At 45.9% G+C, this 18,689-nt stretch overlaps 1 protein-coding gene across 3 annotated transcripts in view; it reads right to left on the bottom strand.

Moving 5' to 3' along the window:
• The window catches only part of RTN1 (reticulon 1), a 114,055-nt gene that overhangs the window by 30,975 nt on the left and 64,391 nt on the right, over positions 1–18,689 (bottom strand). For all 3 annotated transcript variants that reach the window (XM_085225829.1, XM_085225827.1, XM_085225828.1), the window contains 2 exons: positions 10,360–11,103; positions 6,837–7,619 (listed from right to left, as the gene is read on the bottom strand). In XM_085225829.1, coding sequence (XP_085081955.1) covers positions 6,837–7,619; positions 10,360–10,840 — 1,264 coding nt within the window. In that variant the 5' untranslated portion in view covers positions 10,841–11,103. The remainder of the gene's footprint in view (positions 1–6,836; positions 7,620–10,359; positions 11,104–18,689) is intronic.

The following is an 18,689-nucleotide window of genomic DNA, read 5'->3' as shown; positions in this document are numbered from 1 at the left end:
CACTGTGATCAGATCCTCAATGGTACAGTCACAAAAAACAAGCAACTTGGCCTTAACAGCATCACCTTACCCAAAAGCTGAGTCACTGTCGATGCCAAGAGACACAGAAAAGGGCACCATGTCAAGATTTGAGCTTACAAAATTTGCTTCAGCTGTGATCAACTCTGCAACTGAGGTTTCCTCATAGGAATGGAAAATCACTTATGTGCGGGGTTGCTGTCTCCTTACAGTCTTCCCCAGGAGCAGGACTGAGCCATCCTTGGGTGCTTGGCTTGGCACGGTGTGGACACAGACTTGGACAAGGACACAGGCAGAGCAAGCCATGAACTTGTGCAGCCCAGACTGCGGAGAAAGAAGTCTAGACTTGTTACACATCTTTACTCTTTGGATCTGTCCTCAGCGGATTCCTGTTTGTATACGGATACCCAGCAACTCTCTGTTCTTGGCTTAGATATTGCCATGCATGTCTTTGATATAGAAACGCTCATAGATGGACAGTAGAGCGGATGGCAGTCCCAAGAGAAGATGTATTATCTGCCTACATTAAACTGCATCTAATTTTAAAAGCACCTCTGAGCATCCAGCCGCTGTGTTAAAGCTTTGACACTCATACACTGTAAGTTTGGCCTTACTCAACATACAGGGAGCACAGCCAAAAGTCAGAAGAGAGAACAGATGCCAGAGATGCAATGGCTTAAAATGCTCAAGATATGGATGAAAGGTGGAGACCCGAAGGATATCAGATTTACTGAGACATTTCTAAGGTCTTGCTGCAGTGTATGTGCAAAGAATCATAGAATCATAGAATCACAAAGTTGGAAAGGACCTGCAAGATCATCACGTCCAACCACCCTCGCAGCACCATTGCTACCACAAGCACTAAGCCGTACCTCATAGCTCCTCATTCCACCACCTCCCTGGGCAGGCCATTCCAGTGTCTGATCACCCTCTGAGAGAAAAAGTTCTTCTTTATGTCTAACCTAAATCTTCTCTGGCACAACTTGTGGCCGTTTCCTTGGGTCCTGTTTGTTGCCTGGGAGAAGAGGCCAAACCCTTCCTCATCACAACCTCCCTTCAGGCAGTTGCAGAGTGCAGTGAGGTCTCCCCTGAGCCTCCTGTTCTCCAGACTAAACAATGCCAGCTCCTTCAGCCGCTCCTCAGATTTGTGCTCCAGACCCCTCACCAGTTTCATTGCCCTTCTCTGGACACATTCCAGGGCCTCCATGACTTTCTTGCAGTGAGGGCCCCAAAACTGAACACAATACTCAAGGAGCGACCTCACCAGTGCTGAGTACAGGGCGATGATTACCTCCCTGCTCCTGCCAGACACACTGTTTCTAATGCAGACTAGGATGCCGTTGGCCCTCTTGGCCACCTGGGCACACTGTCGGCTCATGTTCAACTGAGCATCAACCAACACCTCCAGGTCCCTTTCCTCTTCACAGTCATCCAGTCACTCAGCCCCAAGCCCACAGCGCTGCATGGGGTTGTTGTGGCCAAAGTGCAGGACCCGGCACTTGGCCTTGTTGAACCTCATCCCATTCATCTCAGCACAGCAATCCAGCTATTTCACCAATCTGTAGCTGAGACTGTACTCAGCAGAGTAAGTGGAGATTTGTGAACTAAGTGGGCTGTGAGGCCAGACAGCCCATGAGAAAAAAGAAAAACGGGCTGCTCGGTTCATGGGAAGAAATGCAGAAGACTTCTGAAAAAGCTGCAAGTCATGTGCATAGGACCTCTTTCATTCAATTCTGCTCACGGTTCTTGGGGGACAGTATGACCTGAAGTTCCAAAACCCATTCGAAAAATGTCAGTCCCCCTCGAGACACCCGCAGTGCATTCCTCAAGCATGCATTCAACAGTCTGAGCAGGAAGTCATTCAAGTTCTCCATTTCTTAGAAATGCTCCAAGATTAATGTCCTTTTTCCACTGGACTTCTCCAGTCCTTTCACAAATTCCTGCAACAATTGTTTCCATGCAGAAAATTAAGAGACTCAAATGAGTCCAAGCTGGGAAAGATGGATTGGCACAAAACGCAACAGAAGTCTGAAGAGACATTTCCAAGCAAACTGGAAAAGATAATTCTTGCAAACATGGACCTCAGTGTTAGACTGTTGCAGTGGACCTAAGCCCAGCCCTAGCCTGTAGAACAGGCATGCAACCCATTATCAGTGTAGGGATGGCCTCCACCCTCTTTAGCTTGCTTTCAGAAGCATCTCACTTTTGGCAAAAAAGGGCCAAGAGAACAACAAAATGGCTCCCATGGCTCAAAAATATGACTAGAGAGATAAAACCAAAGAAGTTGGAATTGTTTAGCCTGAAGTAAAGGAATGACAACTGTTTTCAGCAGGTGTCTGGGAACAGGTGGAGGATCTGCCAACAGAGTCCTCTCCAAATGAGCCACAAGCATCTGCCAGGAGCTCCCTCTAGGCTGAGGGCCAGATGGGTCTCAGTGAAGCCCCTGCATGAAGCCATGTGTCATGGTATCTCCCCTCTATCACACCCTGCAGCATGCTCAGAGCTCCTGACACCCAGGCAGTGTTCCAGGACCAATCTAGATTCATAGGTCTCAGCTAATCCCAAAAATATCTGCTTTTGCTCAGAAGGGCTGATAGACAAGGCCCTGAGCAATGTGATCAAGCTGCTTCAAGCAAGAGATTGGAGACATCCATAGTGCCTTTCCCACCTGAATTATTTTGTGGAGGAAGCAAGAACAAACAGGTTCACCAATGTAACCCAAGCTTTTGAAGCAAAGCCAGACCTGGATTCATGCCTTCACCTCTCTAGGTTGTTTTACATGTGAAAATGCTCTGGCTCGAGGCAGGCACCCCTCTTTCCATACCTTTTCTAAGTGGAGACTTTCCAAAGGATGCAAAGCTATCAGAGTCCCATAGAAAGCAAACTGAAACAGGCAAAACAGATGGGCTGGAGTGTGGAGGCACTTACAGCAGATGGCACTACAATATTAAACTAACATTACCGTATGCTTAAGCCGTGGCCTGGATTGATGCTGATTGCAGAGCCTAGTGAAGCACACAGATGAGAAACAAGCCTCGTATTACTAAATCACCCTAGCAAGCATCCCCTTCCCATAGGAAAATGCCTCCCCAGCAGCTCTCTCAACAGCAGAGATGTGCTAACACAATGCAGACTACGTTCTGATGAACAAAAACCATTCACAATAACTTGAAGACTCTCACAGATCTCTGCTGGGAAACAATGTCTTGAGAAACTGCAAAATCAGCTTCTCTGCAGCCAGTAGCAGAGGTAGACACAGAGATTAAGGGGGAAAAAAACATGTGGCTTTGTGCATGTCCACAGTGTGACAGCTCTTGACAACACAGGAAGGCATGAGGGGTCACCCTTGTAGGTGACTAACCAGATTAACACTACAATGGTCCTTCAAAAGGCAGAGAAATCAGGATGTATATAGTAGGGTGGCATCAGCATTTTAGATGCTGAATTTTATCAGACTCTGTTTCTTGGCTGGAGGCCTTGCTTGGAGCCTGGGTCCTACCAGCTGTGCCATCTAGTGTGTGGGTTGCAGCATGACTGCAGCCCCAGGCTGGAGTCCCCCTTCTTCTGCAGTGAATTGCCATAAAATGCATAGAGCATCCAGACTCCTTGCTCTGGCTACTGGTAACACAAATATATCTGATCTTCCTTCTCTGTGTTTGAATATTTAAAACAAAAATGAAATTGTCTTGGCAACCTCCTCCTCACAAAACTACATCCAGAAGGGCTCCAAATCCTGATGGAATGGGCTGTGTCAAGCACTGCAACCTTTCTGACCGTGCAAAAAAGCAAATGTATCTGACTAGCAGTTAACAGCATGGGGTTAGCTCTGTTATTACAACCTGTGATACTCAGCTCCAGTAAAAAGGAGGTAGGAAGTCAATGCCCATTTTTGTTATTGTCACTGGATGGCAACAGACATTAAGCAGAGACATTGAGTTATCACTGCAGAAACCTCACATCCATTTGCTGCTCTCTGCCTTGATGGAATTACAGTATCACACTGCAAAATAGTTCATACTTAGACATGAAGCTGGTGGCTATTTTTAAATTTCATATACCTGGCTGTGAGCAGGCCAAAGGCAACAGAAATACCTAAAATTGGGTGTCAAAAGCACAGCTATGTGAGTGTAACAGCTTCATTCGATCCACTGATTTTCCATTAAGCTTCAGAAATGCTGAGCTTGCACTGCCCTGAGCTCAGGTGGAACTTTGTGATGGCTACAGTGAGGTCAGTCCCCACGTGGACTCTAGGAACATCACGAAAATCATTCTGTCTAAATGGTGCCATGTGGTGGTGGACCAGCACTACCAAGGTGACATGAAATAAGGAGGTAACATAAACTCTGGAAGGTTTTGTCTTCTGTCTACATAGTGTTGCATGTTGGTATCCTCTTTATGATAGACACTTATAATTAAGATAATTCTCTTCATGATTTGGATGACATCATTTTGCTGCACTTCCATTGAGTGGCACTGTGCCATACCCCTATGTTCTTACCACTAGGCTGAATGTGGTCCATGCCAAATGCCTGGTGTGTGAACCCAAGTTGGCATATGGCGTGTATTTAATGCCTCTGTTGAAAAGCTCTGCCAAGATCTCAGGTCAGTGCTACAAAGGCATCCACTGTCCCCTTGGATGTGCTCTGCCTTGCTATTTTTCTGCCAGCCAATCCCACTTCAAGGTCATGCAGCCTCGGGAGACACAAGAGGAATGCTCTGGTTCCACCAGGACACTTAATGTGCCCCCTCAGTTCACCTCTGAAAAACAGCTTAAGAGTTTCATGTGAATTCATGTCAGTTCATAAGCAAGGGGGTAAATTCTTCTTTCCCAGGTCAGGAGAGTTCCATATTCTATATTCAACACATAAATTTAATTGGTACCCAGATACAGCAACCTGTAGAGCAAATACCCATGACAGGAAGGCAGAGTAAACCAGACACTGCAATCATTCACATTTCATACCTTGATCCCATCTCTTCCTACCCTGAAACCTGCTTTAAAAATAACACAAGATTTAGCAATAATCTTCTTGGTAGACCTTATGTTTTTGTTCTCCTTGTCTCTGACCCTTGAGCATCATAAGGGAGAAAAGCAGAAACTAAAATACAGTACTTGCGCATCACCAAGCAGTAATTAGCTGTGATTCTGTGATTCTGTCTCATATCTGTTCTGGAGAAAACTTTCCTGGCACGACAGACCTATGGGAATGTAGATAGGAAACACAGACATGCTGTGATACGGAAAGAAAGTCATGCACACAGGGATCTTCTATGACTGTCACATGGGAACAAGCCCCTGCTAGCATCTAAACTTTCTGCAACGGCAGAAAGTAGAGGGAAAAGTTAGTCCAAAGAACTCCAAATAAAATCAAGAGAAACTGGATTTGTAATGTATGTAGGTGCACTGAGTTCAGCAGAACTATAGACAGCTGAAGTTTGGCATTTTGGATTTTGTGTTGGGTTATGCTTTGAGTTCAAAGACACTTGTATGGCCTGGAAGAAAAAAATCTCTCTGAGGAAACAGACCTCTTCTAAAGAGAGGTTGCAAGGCAGCATGAGGGATTTTCCAGGAAAGCTGATCTGTTAACAAGGGTTCACGTCCCTGCAAATTGTATTGGGGCCTGAAAACTCCACATCACAGTGAAATAAGCTGTCCTTCTGGTATTGCCCAGGTACTTCCCCAAATCTAAGATCTTGAGTTGTCTGCCTAGTGCAACTTTGAGCATTTGATGCGATTGCAGGAATCAGCAGAAACCATACCCAACCTACATACTGCAGGAAGGCTGTGCAAGGGAAATTCAATCAGCCCTGCAGTTTTGAGGGCTTGGGCAGGGCCTGGGCAAAGCCTTGCAAAAGGGGAATTTGGGAATGGGGAGAGAAAAGATGGAGCCCACTGAGCAGTAAAAGAACTAAGAGATACACAGTGCGATGCTGTGTGCTCTGAGATCTGGTAGGAAAACATACTAAGGAGCAATAATGATGTTTGTTATTCAGCCTATTAATGTTATTAATTCATTATCCCTAAGAATATCAGTAATAACATATCTAATTGCTCTGCAGATTTTACAGTAGGCTCCTCAGCACATTATGCATGTTCAGGCTGCTTCCTTACCATACTCACATGCTTAGTTCACAGTACTAGATAAATCAGATGTAAGTGTGCCACAAATGTGCCTGCCACATCTCCAGGCCATCATGTGGTCAGTAGACAAGTATGGACGGACAAAAAAGATGCTCACTGAGCAGCAGAGACTGGGGTTGTCTGAGCTCTATCTAGCGTTTTGTAGGGAAGCAGCAGCTCTCTGCATGCCAGCCTCTGCCAGGGGCACAGCAGGCTTGAGCTGCCCCAACGTTCCTTTCTGCTGCAAATCTGGGGATACCTGCTTTGTCATAGCCATACCCAGCTTCAAGCTGTGGTTACCCAATACCAGTAGCATCTCCTGGTCAACAGTGCAAATATCTCCCTTGCAAGGAGCAGACACTTCCCTCTCCTCCCCCTTCTTCCCAGGTAACAGTGATAGGATAAGAGGTAATGGCACTAAGCTGTGTCAGGGAAAGTTCAGGTTGGATATTAGGAAAAGTTTCTTCTCAGAAAGAGTAGTAAAGAAGTAAAGAAATAGCATTAGAAGGCTGCCCAGGGATGTGGTGGAATCACTGTCCCTGGAGGTGTTCAAGAATAGGGTAGATGTGGTACTGAGAGACATGGTCAGTGGGAATGGTGGGAATGGACAGGGATTGGACTTGGTGATCTTAAAGGTCTTTTCCAACTTATAATTCTCAGTAGCATTGCAAAAATCTACGAAAACATCTACATTTACCTTTCTGCTTATTTAAAAACGGCAGTAGAGGCAAAGCCAAGGGGCTTCTTTTCCCAGAGTCCTTGGAAGACACTTTACTTTGGTTAACAACAGTTTCTTCAATGGGTTTCTTCAGGATTATTCTTTCCTTCAGCTCCTCAGTGCTGACAGCAGATGTTGGAGGCTCAGAGCTTACTTTCGGGGCAACAAAAGAGCATTTCAGGTAGGATGCAGAGTCTGCCAGGTTCTCCCTGTTCATCCTGCTCTCCGTTGTTTTACTAGCTTCATAGTCCAAGGCGCTGGCACGTGAGCTATTCTCTTCCTTGATAATGTCCATTACCATGGGCTTCATGAGAGGGGAGTCCTGCTCCCTCTTTGGGCTCTCTTCAGAGGCCGATGAGGCATCACAGGATTCAATTATGAGCTCGCTATCGAGCTCAGCCTCCCGCTCCTCTCGCAGGATGCTGTACTGGATGGATGGGGAGGCAGGTGAGGGAGGGGGCCCTCCGATGTGGCTGAAGGTCATGTAGTTGGAGTGCAGCACCTCCTCGGCAGCCAGTGGGTCCTCCGAGACCAGTTCGATCTCTGAGTCCCCAGACTCGGCACTGCTGGCTTCGTTATCCAGGGGTGAGGGGACAGCAGGGTGCCCAGGCTTCATCTTCTGCTCTTGTTTCTCTGCAGAAATGGCTGGTGACTGCTGCACCTCAGAAGTCTCGAAGGAGAAGCCTTTTGCTTCCTTAATGGCACTGATGAGCTCATCCTCTGACAGGCTGCCTTTGCCCTGTGATTCTGAGCCTGACGGTTCTGTGCACAGAAAGATAGGGAGAAAAAAAATGGAAAAAAAAAATTAATAAAAAGTGGTATTCTCTGGCTGCTTAGGCAACAAACAATAGATTTGACACTAGCATGGATCCCTCTAGAAGAGCTGGTAACAGGCAGAAAGCCATTTAATCTGGGGTGACTAACAGTTATCACAGCTTGTCCTCATAGGTTATTTCCTATATTATAAAAGCAGTATCATTATCATCAGTTAGCAGGAGAAAAGCTGAGGCACAAAGGTGACAGTGATCTGAGCTTGGCCAGTGGCTCAGCAGCATGATTTGTAGCAGGAAAATCACCAGTCATGAGGAACTTGGGAGTCAGGGAACCAGCAGGTTTCTGATAGTCATGATTGTAACGGCCTACGTGTAGCTACTAGTAATGTAAAGCTAACTTCTGAGGTTGACTTTCTGGAGTCTGGGGAGGTGACAGTGAATTCTGTTTGCTTTTATCTCAGCTACGTTTGAGAATGAGATCCACTATAGTGAATTAATATTCACTAATATTACTGTTGTTTGCCACAACAGTGAAAGACCAACTTGTCACCAAAGATTTGAAACAAAATTTTCTCTGAGGCTAAATAACATTTCTCTGCATATTCTATCTTACTGTTCAGGGAAGAATAAATATTTGGCGAAAATAAGAAAACAAAAAGGTTGGTTGGTCAGCCAAGGTCAGGGAAAAGCCCACATCCCGTATGAGAAGGAAATCCCATATAGGGCTTGTACCTGTTCTGCTTTCCCAAAGATCTCCTTGTCAAATGCAATTTCATAATTAAATTAAAAAGAAAGTAAAATTGCACATAAAGTTCATGAGATGTGAGGGCTGCAGCAGGAGGTACATCAGCAGCTTTTCTCAAAGAAGTTTCCACTGATCATTCACCAAGCATCAGCCATCAGGAATCCCAGACCACAAAACTTTGAACAAGGCCAGATAGGCCATGAACCACAGGGTGCTTTTCCCATTGGACTCCTGAGCCTTCTGACCGTTCCATTAGTGGTAATTAATGCACCAGTCTTCCATGGTTCATCCATCTACCATTTGCCACACGGCAGCTTTCCCCTTGCATTTCATAGGACTGATGCAGAGATCACAGAATGATAGAATTGTTTGAGTTGGAAGGGCCCTCTAAAGGTCATCTTCTTCAACTCCCCTTCAAAGAACAGGGATGCCTACAGCTTGAGCAGGTGCTCAGAGACCCATCCAGCCTGGCCTTTAATGTTGTATTAAGGGCTTAGCAGGGGAATATTGGTGGTAGGTGGATGATTGGACTGGATGATCTTGGAGGTCTTTTCCAACCTTGGGAATTCTATGTTTTACGATTCTACTGTGTCCTGCTGAGAGATGGGCAAGAATTACAACCCCCTCTCTGCTCCCTAAGCAGCTTTGTTTTGTACATCTATCAATACACACCTCAGCAGCAGTCTTGAACACATCACTGGTGTGTCTGCAGCTCCTCTAACAAAATAGCTCTCATAGAACATACTCATCTCATATCTGGCAGTTTGTAGCCCTTAGCCATGACATTTGCCTTGATAAGAGGGAGTCCTCTGTGGCAAGGAGCAGCCACTACAAGGCTCAGCCACTACAAGGCTCAGCCACATACTGTTCACCTGCTGCGATGAGATTCAGTTACCTAGAGCCATTCAGTCCTTTCAAAGCCGCCAAGGATGGCATAAATAATAATTAGTGCCTGAAGTTCTTAATTACTTCTTAGTACAAAAAGCGTAAATCGATAAAAACTTGAAGATGTAGTGTGTGATATCACCCAATCAAATAAAAGAAGAAAAATGGAATGCTTTAAAGCTAATTTATTTTCTAACTAACACAGGCTGTTAGAGTTGACGGGGACTCCTTTTTTCTTCTTTTCTGAAGGTGCACAAATGCGTGCACAGTTCTGGAGGAGTTTCACTCAGTGTGTCAGTGAGGGTAGAAGTCCCAAACTGCCATTTTATGGGAATTCCACTGCACTTTGACATGCTCCTAGAATTCATTAAGAAATGAACATTCTGGCATGAGGACACTCATTTTCAATGAACAGGATATTGATCCAGGATGCTGAAATTTAATTTCAAGTTTGAAAATTCTGTTTCCTGACGGAGAATCTCATTTCTTTTTAAAATGCCACACTGCTTCCATGTTTTAACGGTGAATGGCAGTGTATAATGTAGGAAATGAGGAACAGATATTATACAACACTGCAGTAATCAGATGATAGGAAAACATAAGGGATTTTGGTGCCCTCCACCCCCCACTTCCAGCAGTAGAAGCCAGCAATCAGCAGCTTTTATTAGAAATTGGCCCTTCGTCCCTCTGTAAATGAGATGACAGCATTTCCCTCATCAGCTTTTTTCCAAGAGCAGCACTTTCACCTAAAAACAGTGCTCATTTTTAACAATTCAACCCAATGCTTTTCAAGGGCAAAAAGGCATTAAACATCCATTAAAATCTAAAAAAAATAACCCAGCCCTTCACAGCACTCTGGTCCTGCATCCTTGAGGCAGTGTGGTCAGACGGGATCACTAGGAGATCCCAAAATAACTGACAGTACACCTGATGGCATCCTGCTGACCACCAGCAATGAGAAAAGCTACAAGAGCAGAGCAGAAACACCTCCACCACGAAGATTTGTTACCATCAGTGATTCCACAGCGACTGCACAAATGCAGAGCTAACATTACAACCACATGCTGAACAGCAAAAAAGACGATGGTGACAGCGTTACCTGTGCCAGAGGATGGTGGTGTGACAGAGCCTGGGCTGTCATCTTCTGGCTCTGACACTGTCACTGTGGGTACCACTTCATGGCTCGGCTTCAGGCCAGATTGGGGCTGCGTGAGACTCGCCTCTTTGCTGGTGGCCTCTCTGGCCCCAGGGGTCTCAGTGAGTGTGATCTTGACAGGAGCTGTCACCACAGAGGCGTTGTGCTGGTCTCTAAGCCTTTTGTCTTCAAGTGGGTCTTGCTCTTTGGGAACCTTTGTGGCCTCTGAAACTGCTGTCCTCTGAGGTTCAGCAGCATGGCCAGATCCGATGGGTGATCCTCGGTACTCATCGATAAGATCTGGGCTCTCATCTTCCAAGTCTGGATCGTGTTTTTCTTGGTACTTTATTTCTTCTGGTCTACTTATGTCCATGTATTTATAACCTTCCACTTTCATGGGATCCGCTAAGGTTTTGTCAACCTCAGCAGACTCTGCAGGTGTCATCTCAATTCCTGAATCCAAGCTAAACAAGCCACGGGACTCAAACCCAGTCACATCTTGAACGGGATGCCCCAGTGCATTAAAGCCTTCTGTGCTGCCTGAGCAGGGGATGGGGCTGTTCTCCTGCTGGTAAATGCCCGTGAAGTAGGTGTTGTCCCGGGGAGTGGTGTAGTGAACATCTGAGATCAGGGAGGTGTAGAAGGAGCTGTCAGCCCCATTGGCTGAGCTGGAGCCATAGTCAAAGAGGTGTGATGAGGCCGTGACACCTGCAGTAAATGCATAAAACAGCACTGTGAGAAGGCAAGTACCAGCATGTACTTTTGCAGACTTTCTGCAAAAAAAAAAAAAAAACAACCACCACTTCTGGGAGTTGTAGTTTATTCTTCTGAGACCAAGAAACCAGAAATACTGACAATCCACACAACTGCAGCATTCATTCTTTAACACCCAGTAGACTACATGATGTTATGATGTGGAATACAGATGAAAAAAAAACAAAACCAGAAAGCCACACCACGTTCATCATCTATGTTGCACAGCAGCATAAAAGCAGTGAAACCTTTACACATACTCCTGCATCATTTCCATGCACTGCCTTTGATTTCCTTATTGTACTTTAAGTTTCTGGGGATGTGGCTAAATTAATTATAAAAGGGAGCCACTCTGCAGCATCAACAGAGGGCACAGTTTAGCAACAGAACTTGAAGATTCCCTCAGTGGAAGCTGGAGGAGGGGAGAAAAGTGTTCATAGGGGCTGCTGGATCAGGACGTAAAGGAACAAAGCTGATGCCTATAGGATCTGCTGCCTGTTAGTGTTAACTGTTTACATGCTGGTGCACACAGCACTGGAGAGGCCAGCTGGCTTTCTTCAACCTCTGCTCATCACTTTCCAAGAGATACACAGTTCCTGATCCGCTCCACACGTGCAGTGTCCTGGGCTACCAATCACAAGGCAAACTAAAGGGACACTGCTGCAGCTACAATGTCAGAAGCTGCAAGGTGTCTGTGGAAATGCCCCTGAGCTGTTTGCAATTATTTTCTTTCCTCTTTGCACATACACAACAACACCATCTATAAGTATACGTCGCAGTCACTTTTGTCTGACTGCCAAGAGGTATATGCAGCTTGTATACTGAGCTGTGAGCAACATATTTTTCCCCTCAGCACTCCTCAGCATCTAACCATAGGCTCTGTTTTATCACAGACTTGTTGGATTTCACATGCACAGCCCAAACCCTGCACAAAGGCAGACAACCAGCTCCCTTGTGTTTTGTTGTTGTTGTTGTTGTTGTTTTTTGCATTGCTCATTGCAAGCAGCACACAATTTCTCTTCCCCAGACTGGAAAGGCATATGCACTCTTTCACAAAGGGAAACTTGGTAACAGAGAGAAAAAGCACCCTGAAAGTGCTATATAAACTCCTCCCAAGGCTGCAGCGAGGTCTCTCAGAGCCTTCTCTTCTCCAGGCTGGACAAGCAGTCTGGCTTCAGTCTGGACTGAGTCTGCCTTCATAGGAGAAGTGCTCCAGCCCTCTAAGCATTCTCCCGGCTCTCCTCTGGACTCACTCCAACAGCCCTACATCTTTCTTGTGCTCAGAACCCAAGCCTGAATGCCGTATTAAAAAAAAGAAGAAAAAAAAGGCAAATTCTAAAATGATCAGCAAGCGAAAAAGGGACAGGCTAATTTTCTTGCAAAACTTTTCTTGCTGAACTGCTAACTTACTTTTTGAGAATTACTCATGAACAGGTTTGCATTTTCACAGATGTGTTGGTTAGCTAAAATTATTTGACGCACTGTTTATGCCAACAAGTTCCAGGCTGTTGAACTGCTGACTAACGTCTACTTTCATAATTGACTGTTTGTGCTTGGCTACCGAAATCATGGAGTTTTGGAGCTGCCCTTTCATTAGCTGATCCCCAGGAGCCTCACGGCCCTGATCCAAAGCCCAGTGAATTCACTAGAAAAAAATCCCGCTGATACTGAGTGCATCAGCAACACGGATGAGCTCAGGATGGCAGTGCAGCCCTTGCTGCTTTGGGTGCTCACAAAAAATGCAGCAGCAGCAGCAAGCAGAAACCACAAGAGCTGACTTCAAATGGACTCATTGATCATGAGCCTGTTCTTTTTTCTTTGCAGTGTTTTTGCAGATAAAGGTGAAACGGTCCATGCGTTTCTCCTTGGAGTCCAGGCGCACATGAGCAAGCAGGGTTTGCAGCAGCAGGACAGAGGGATCCTAACTCACACAGCAACTGCAGAACCAAAAGCTCAAAGGCAGCTAAAATCACCTAATTACTGGGACTTAATGCTCTATTTCCACAGAGAATGACTGAAAGCCATTGCTAAAAGTGTCTCTTAGTGGGGAAACGTGAATACATTGCTATTAGGCTGGCTATTAAAGACATGGAAACCTGCAGAAGCTGAGCTGGTTTTTTGCTGAAGAATGGAGCATTCAGAGCCCAGTGATTAAGCAATGCCTTCCCTAATTTTAAGTTTATTTAGTTCAATATCCGTGGGAAGGAGAAGCCTTGAATAGCTCTGGTAACGGATGGCAGGATCAGCTCTGAAGTTACACTCATTACAAAGGGTTTTTTAAAAACTGGATGTCTCTCAAATATGCCCAAAAACCTGCCTGCCAGTTCAGGTAAAGCCAAGCCATTCAGAGCTGGGAACAGCAGTCATGTTTGCTTGTAACACAAGCCCTAGGGAAATCATTGCACTTCCTGCAACCCCCGAAGAAGTAATAGGTCTGATTCCAGCATTCTGAGCACAGTGAGAGCTCACTAAGTCGCATGCAATTTCATCAATTGTAAAGAAATTCCCCCCCCCCCTTTTTTTTTTTTTTTTTTTTTTGGAAAACAATTGCTTTCTTTCCTCAGAATAAGTAACTGAATGCTTCAAAGATCCTCCCCTACAGCGTTTGAGTTTAGCAACTGACAGAGCACAATAAGTTAGAAATGATGGGTTCGTACACAGTAACTCTTAATTTAAGACGAGCAGCTGAAGACCAACTTGGATCAATGAAAGCTGCAGTGCTCCAGCACATGGGAAGGAGTTGGGATTAGGTTAGTTGAGGAGTTGAAGTGAGGATAACAGACAAGAAAAAGAGCTAATTTAAATGAAAATGATGGGTTTTTTTTGAGTATGCTCAATCTTCTTCAAATTGATCGCTTCAGAATATGGTGTTCACTTAGTTGAAGTCATGTGAATATGTTACATGCTAACCTGCTTTTCTCCACCCTCACATACAGCTCTGATGACCTTCTGAGGCACGGACAGATGGATGCAGAAGGACATGGAATTTGGTCTGTAGAACAGCTGGCAACCCCACCATATGATGTTCAGTATTTATTGTGCGTCAGTGCCTTGGTCAGAGTTATTAATTTCTCCAAAGAGAAGAGGGAGAACTAATCTTTAATTAGATGATACTCTTTTTACAGCCTGGAGCTGCACCAAGAAGGAGAAGAACTGCACCTTGAGGAACCCTGGTTTCCATAACCTTTTCCAGATGAAAGCAGAGCAGATTTAGAAGAGCCCTCCAGCAAATTCCTGTAGACAGAAAATTCTTTTGACAAGTTGACTCTGAGAGCAAGCAGGAGAAAGGCTCCACCTCAGCCTCAATGCAGTGAGGGTTGTAAATGTGATCATTTACAAGGCAGAGGTAACAATGAAAAAGTCCCATGAACAAGGGGACTGCTGTGTGACTGGCCTAAGTGATACTGCAGGGTCTCTCAGACACCAGAGTAAGTCATCACTGGGGCTTCCTCTCTGATAGACTGCATAGGTTGTGCTTACAAATCCCATATCAGCAGCTCAGCTTCCAGCCTCTCCATTTTTATGTTTCAGATACATGCTTTAGGTTGGATAGGTGGAAAAATTTCTTCTCAGAAAGAGCAATCAGACACTGGCACAGCTGCCTAGGGAAGTGATGGAGTCACCATCCCTGGAGGTGCTCAAGAAACAAGGAGATGTGGCACTGAAGGACGTGGTCAGTGGGCATGGTGGGGATAGGTTGACGGTTGGACTTCGTGTTCTTAGAGATCTTTCCCAACCTTAATAATTATATGATTCTATAATCTTTCTGCTTGCTTCCACATATACAATAAAAGTAGCTATTAAGCAGCCTGGCCTCTTCTGTGCCAACCTTTGCAATTTTGACATCAGCCACAAGTAACGAGCTTGGTTACAAGTCCAACCTCAAACCTTGGGGATGCTGCAGAGATTTCCAGACATCCTTGGCTGGTACTGCTCCCAGCAGGGGTGAAGGTAGCTTGCAGCAGGGACAGACATTTCCCAGCGTAATGCCAAATCATCCAAAACCTTGAAACCAGCTGGGTAGAATCACAGAATTGTCTGAGTTAGAAGTAACCTTTAAAGGCCATCTGGTCCAACCCCCCTGCAATGAACAAGGACATCTACTGCTAAGTCAGGTTGCTCAGAGTCCTGTCCAGCCCGATCATGACTATCATGGGTACCCCAGGGATATCTGAATGTACCACTTGGGAGCCACACTCTCAGTTTTACAAGGCCCTGCTCCCTGAACTTCTAACACATGACTTCTAACCCAGTGTCCAGGCAAACCTCACAACTGCTTGAACACTTGAGTGAAAATTTAAATGGCGAGTGAAACCCAAACTTCTGAGAGCTCATCTATCTCCCTGCCAAGTGTAGCATTACCATGCTGTGGTGATTTAACTTCAGTAAGTCAGCTCTCAGCCTCCCCTGGATTAGCTTCTCTTGGTAGCCAAAGCCAGCTATCAGCCCTAAGCTGTCCTACCTCCAGATGCTGTAGGTTTGATGCACAGTGCCATCCTACCTCCAGATGCTGCATATTTGACACACAGAGCAGCAGGCTGCTTGTAATACAGCTTCTCTGAGCCTGCAGCCCTGGCAGCAGGACCAGCTCTTCCCAGCTGCCAGGAGATGGTGCTCTTTCTTTTAGCTCAGGATTTTCAAAGCCAGTTCATAGGTTGGCAACTTCTTTTCCTCCAAAACTCTCTTTGATATTGGCTGCAGGAAGAATACAGCTCTGCAGGGCACAGCATTCGCAAAAAGAACAGCCAACTTCTCAAAGTCATCTTGGTACTCATTTGTACAATAGATGTTACAAGAAAACTGCATATACCAGAAGGATACACGCTCCTGTTCTGTTTCCCCTGGTTCACTGCATGGCTCCTGAATGTGCTAGGGCAACTGAGGGCAGCAAGAGGGCTGCTTGCACCGTCTCAGACAAATTAGTGATATGCTTTGACGCATATAAAACTCTTCCTGTGAGTCAATTTACAGAGGATTTGAGATCCTGCTGCCTCCAGCCCCAGTGTCTTGGCTGTCTGGTAAGCCATCATACCAGCCACCAGATCCAAGGCTTCTCTCTGTGCTGGGACCCCAACTCCCAGAAAGCTTTGGCTGCTGAAGATGAGCACCCTTTACTGACCCACCATCCAGTATGCACAGGGGCTGGGAATGAAGGCAAATTGCTGTCAGGATCCTACCTCTAGAGCCTCCAGCATTTTGGAGAGCATTGGTCTGGGGGATCCCAGTTGAGATGCTCCCCTCCACCGCCAGCATCAGGTCCCCACTGTATCATATAGAAACATGGTCCTGCTGCACAGCTTCCCCAGACCGTGCCCTGGGGCTCATCCTACTGCCCCAGCAATCTCTGACTTCTGAAAAGAACAGGGGAGCGAGGATCAGGCCCTGGCTCAGCTGCTGAGTGCTACAACCCTGCCTGTGGGAGGGATGTGTAGGAAAAACACTGATGAGCTTCTAATAACATTAAAACAGATCCACTCTGGGGAATGCAGGACGTGCTGTGCTACAACCCCATCGTTCTGGCAGGCTATTAACAGTAGCTTTTGTTGTTGTAGACTCTGCACTGAAACAGCAAGCATCTCCCTGTCAGCACTGCCCCAAACAAACACAAAGTTCATCTCTCAAACATTGGTGAATTGCTGCTCTGGGTACCCAGTGCACCCCAGACCAAGCCAAGCCTAACATTACTGGTGAAGAGCAGGGCTTGGTTTGGTGATGCTGAATATCCTTAGTCCCATAAGCATCCCCAGAGCTCACTGGATCTGATGGGTGCCCCAAAGCCAACAGGCAGGCATGCAGTGTGAACTCACAGTGAGTGAGTCAGCAGTTCCCATCCCCATGTGCTTTTGTGCTACAGAGAGTTCCAATCTGACCTGGCAGCAAAACCCAGTATCAGGTCCATGACAACCTTCCCCTGTAGTCTGGGCAGCATGAAACATCACAAACACCAGAAGATGAACTCTCAGAGTAGTATAAAAACAATTAAAAACTCGCATAAAGTTTCAAAATTTCATTTCCTGCTAGAAATACAGCTGCACCAGATCTTCATAATCGGCAGAAAAGAATACAAACATCCCTTTTTAATTTTTAACAAAAATCAGTTTCAGGGAAATAAAAAGTGAGATGCTGTGATAGTATCAGCAGGGGTAACATGATGGTCAGTAGGGTTCCGTGATATTGAAGTTCTGCCTAAAACACAATCAAATGTGCTTTGCTAAGGTTTATTAAGCCCCACTTATGAAAATATCCATTCTCATTTCACCAGACTCACATTTCCCCTGGAAGGATCAAACTTCACTGAGTTTATCAGATAAATCTTCCAAGCCCTAAATGAGACTGCACCTAAATCACACTTTCCAAATGATCTGAGATGAAGCCCAACTCTGTTTAGATCCCTACCCATAGGAGTTGCTCAAAATTTGGATGTGTTTGGCTAAGTCCCTTTTCAGATTCTCAGATATTTTAATTCCATTTCAGACATGACTGAGGAGTTTGAGCTGTTGACTGCTTACACCCCCAGCTGCTACTTCCCAATCATAAAATCATGGAATAGCCTGAGTTGGAAGGGAACTGTATGGATTATCAAATCCAATTCCTGGCTTTTCACAGGGCTACCCAAAAATCAGACCGGCTGGTGGCTCCCCGAGCCCAGTCCAGGCTGTCCTTCAATGTCCCTGCAGAATCCCCCTTTCCCTTGCCAGCCTCCCCCTGTGGCTCTGCTTTGAGACCCCCCGTACCCCAAGCTCCACCTTGGCCGGCTCCTAGACACCCCCAAACTCAGCTTCCCTCACTTGCTGCAAGGCAATCTGCAGTGGCATGGCTGCAGCCTGGAAAAGGGAAAAATATCAACTCTGACACCCTGATAAAACTGGGACAGAAATCGTTGCCCTACAGCTCCAGGCTCTTTCACGCGTGGGAAGGGCTTGATGGCAAAGAGGTAAGAGCTGCTGCTGGGGAAGGAACGGTGCTAAAATGTCAGTCCTGAAGGAAGGGAGGGATACACACATTTTGAGGATTGCTGAGTTCTCTCTGTGCCACACATGCCTGACTGCAACATCTCATGGAAATTCAGCTGTTAAAAATGAACAAAAAAAGGAAGAGAGGATCAGCTAGCACTTGGGCTTGGCTCACTGTGCCCCAGGCCTGGAGCACCCCAGCAGTGTGAAGCTTACAGTGAGACAGGGCGACAACTGCAGCAACATTCAGCTGAAATCACTGAGAGCTCTCAAGGGGAAAATTAATTTTGTGACAATGCAGAGTAGCTACAACAATGTCTCAGGTACAGAAATTCAGAGAGAAAACCAGCTGCGAGCCACTGAGGTCTGGGGCAGGGCAGGAACAACTCCACAAAGGCAGTACCTACATGAAGAAGAGTGGGAGAGAAGTACAAGGCCCTAGGAACCAGCAAATAGAATCATAGCATGGCTCACATTGGAAGAGATCTCAAAGATCATCAAGCTCCAACCCCCTGTTGCCAATCACAGAATAAACTGCCCAGGGCCCATTCAACTGGCCCTGAATACCCCCAGCGATGGGTCATCCAC

Source organism: Meleagris gallopavo, chromosome 5 (genome assembly GCF_905368555.1).
Source record: "Meleagris gallopavo chromosome 5, MGAL_WU_HG_1.1, whole genome shotgun sequence".
In the NCBI taxonomy this organism is placed as follows: Eukaryota; Metazoa; Chordata; class Aves; order Galliformes; family Phasianidae; genus Meleagris; species Meleagris gallopavo.
Note: the sequence above shows the minus strand (reverse complement) of the source record. Positions and strands in the feature narration are given on the sequence as shown.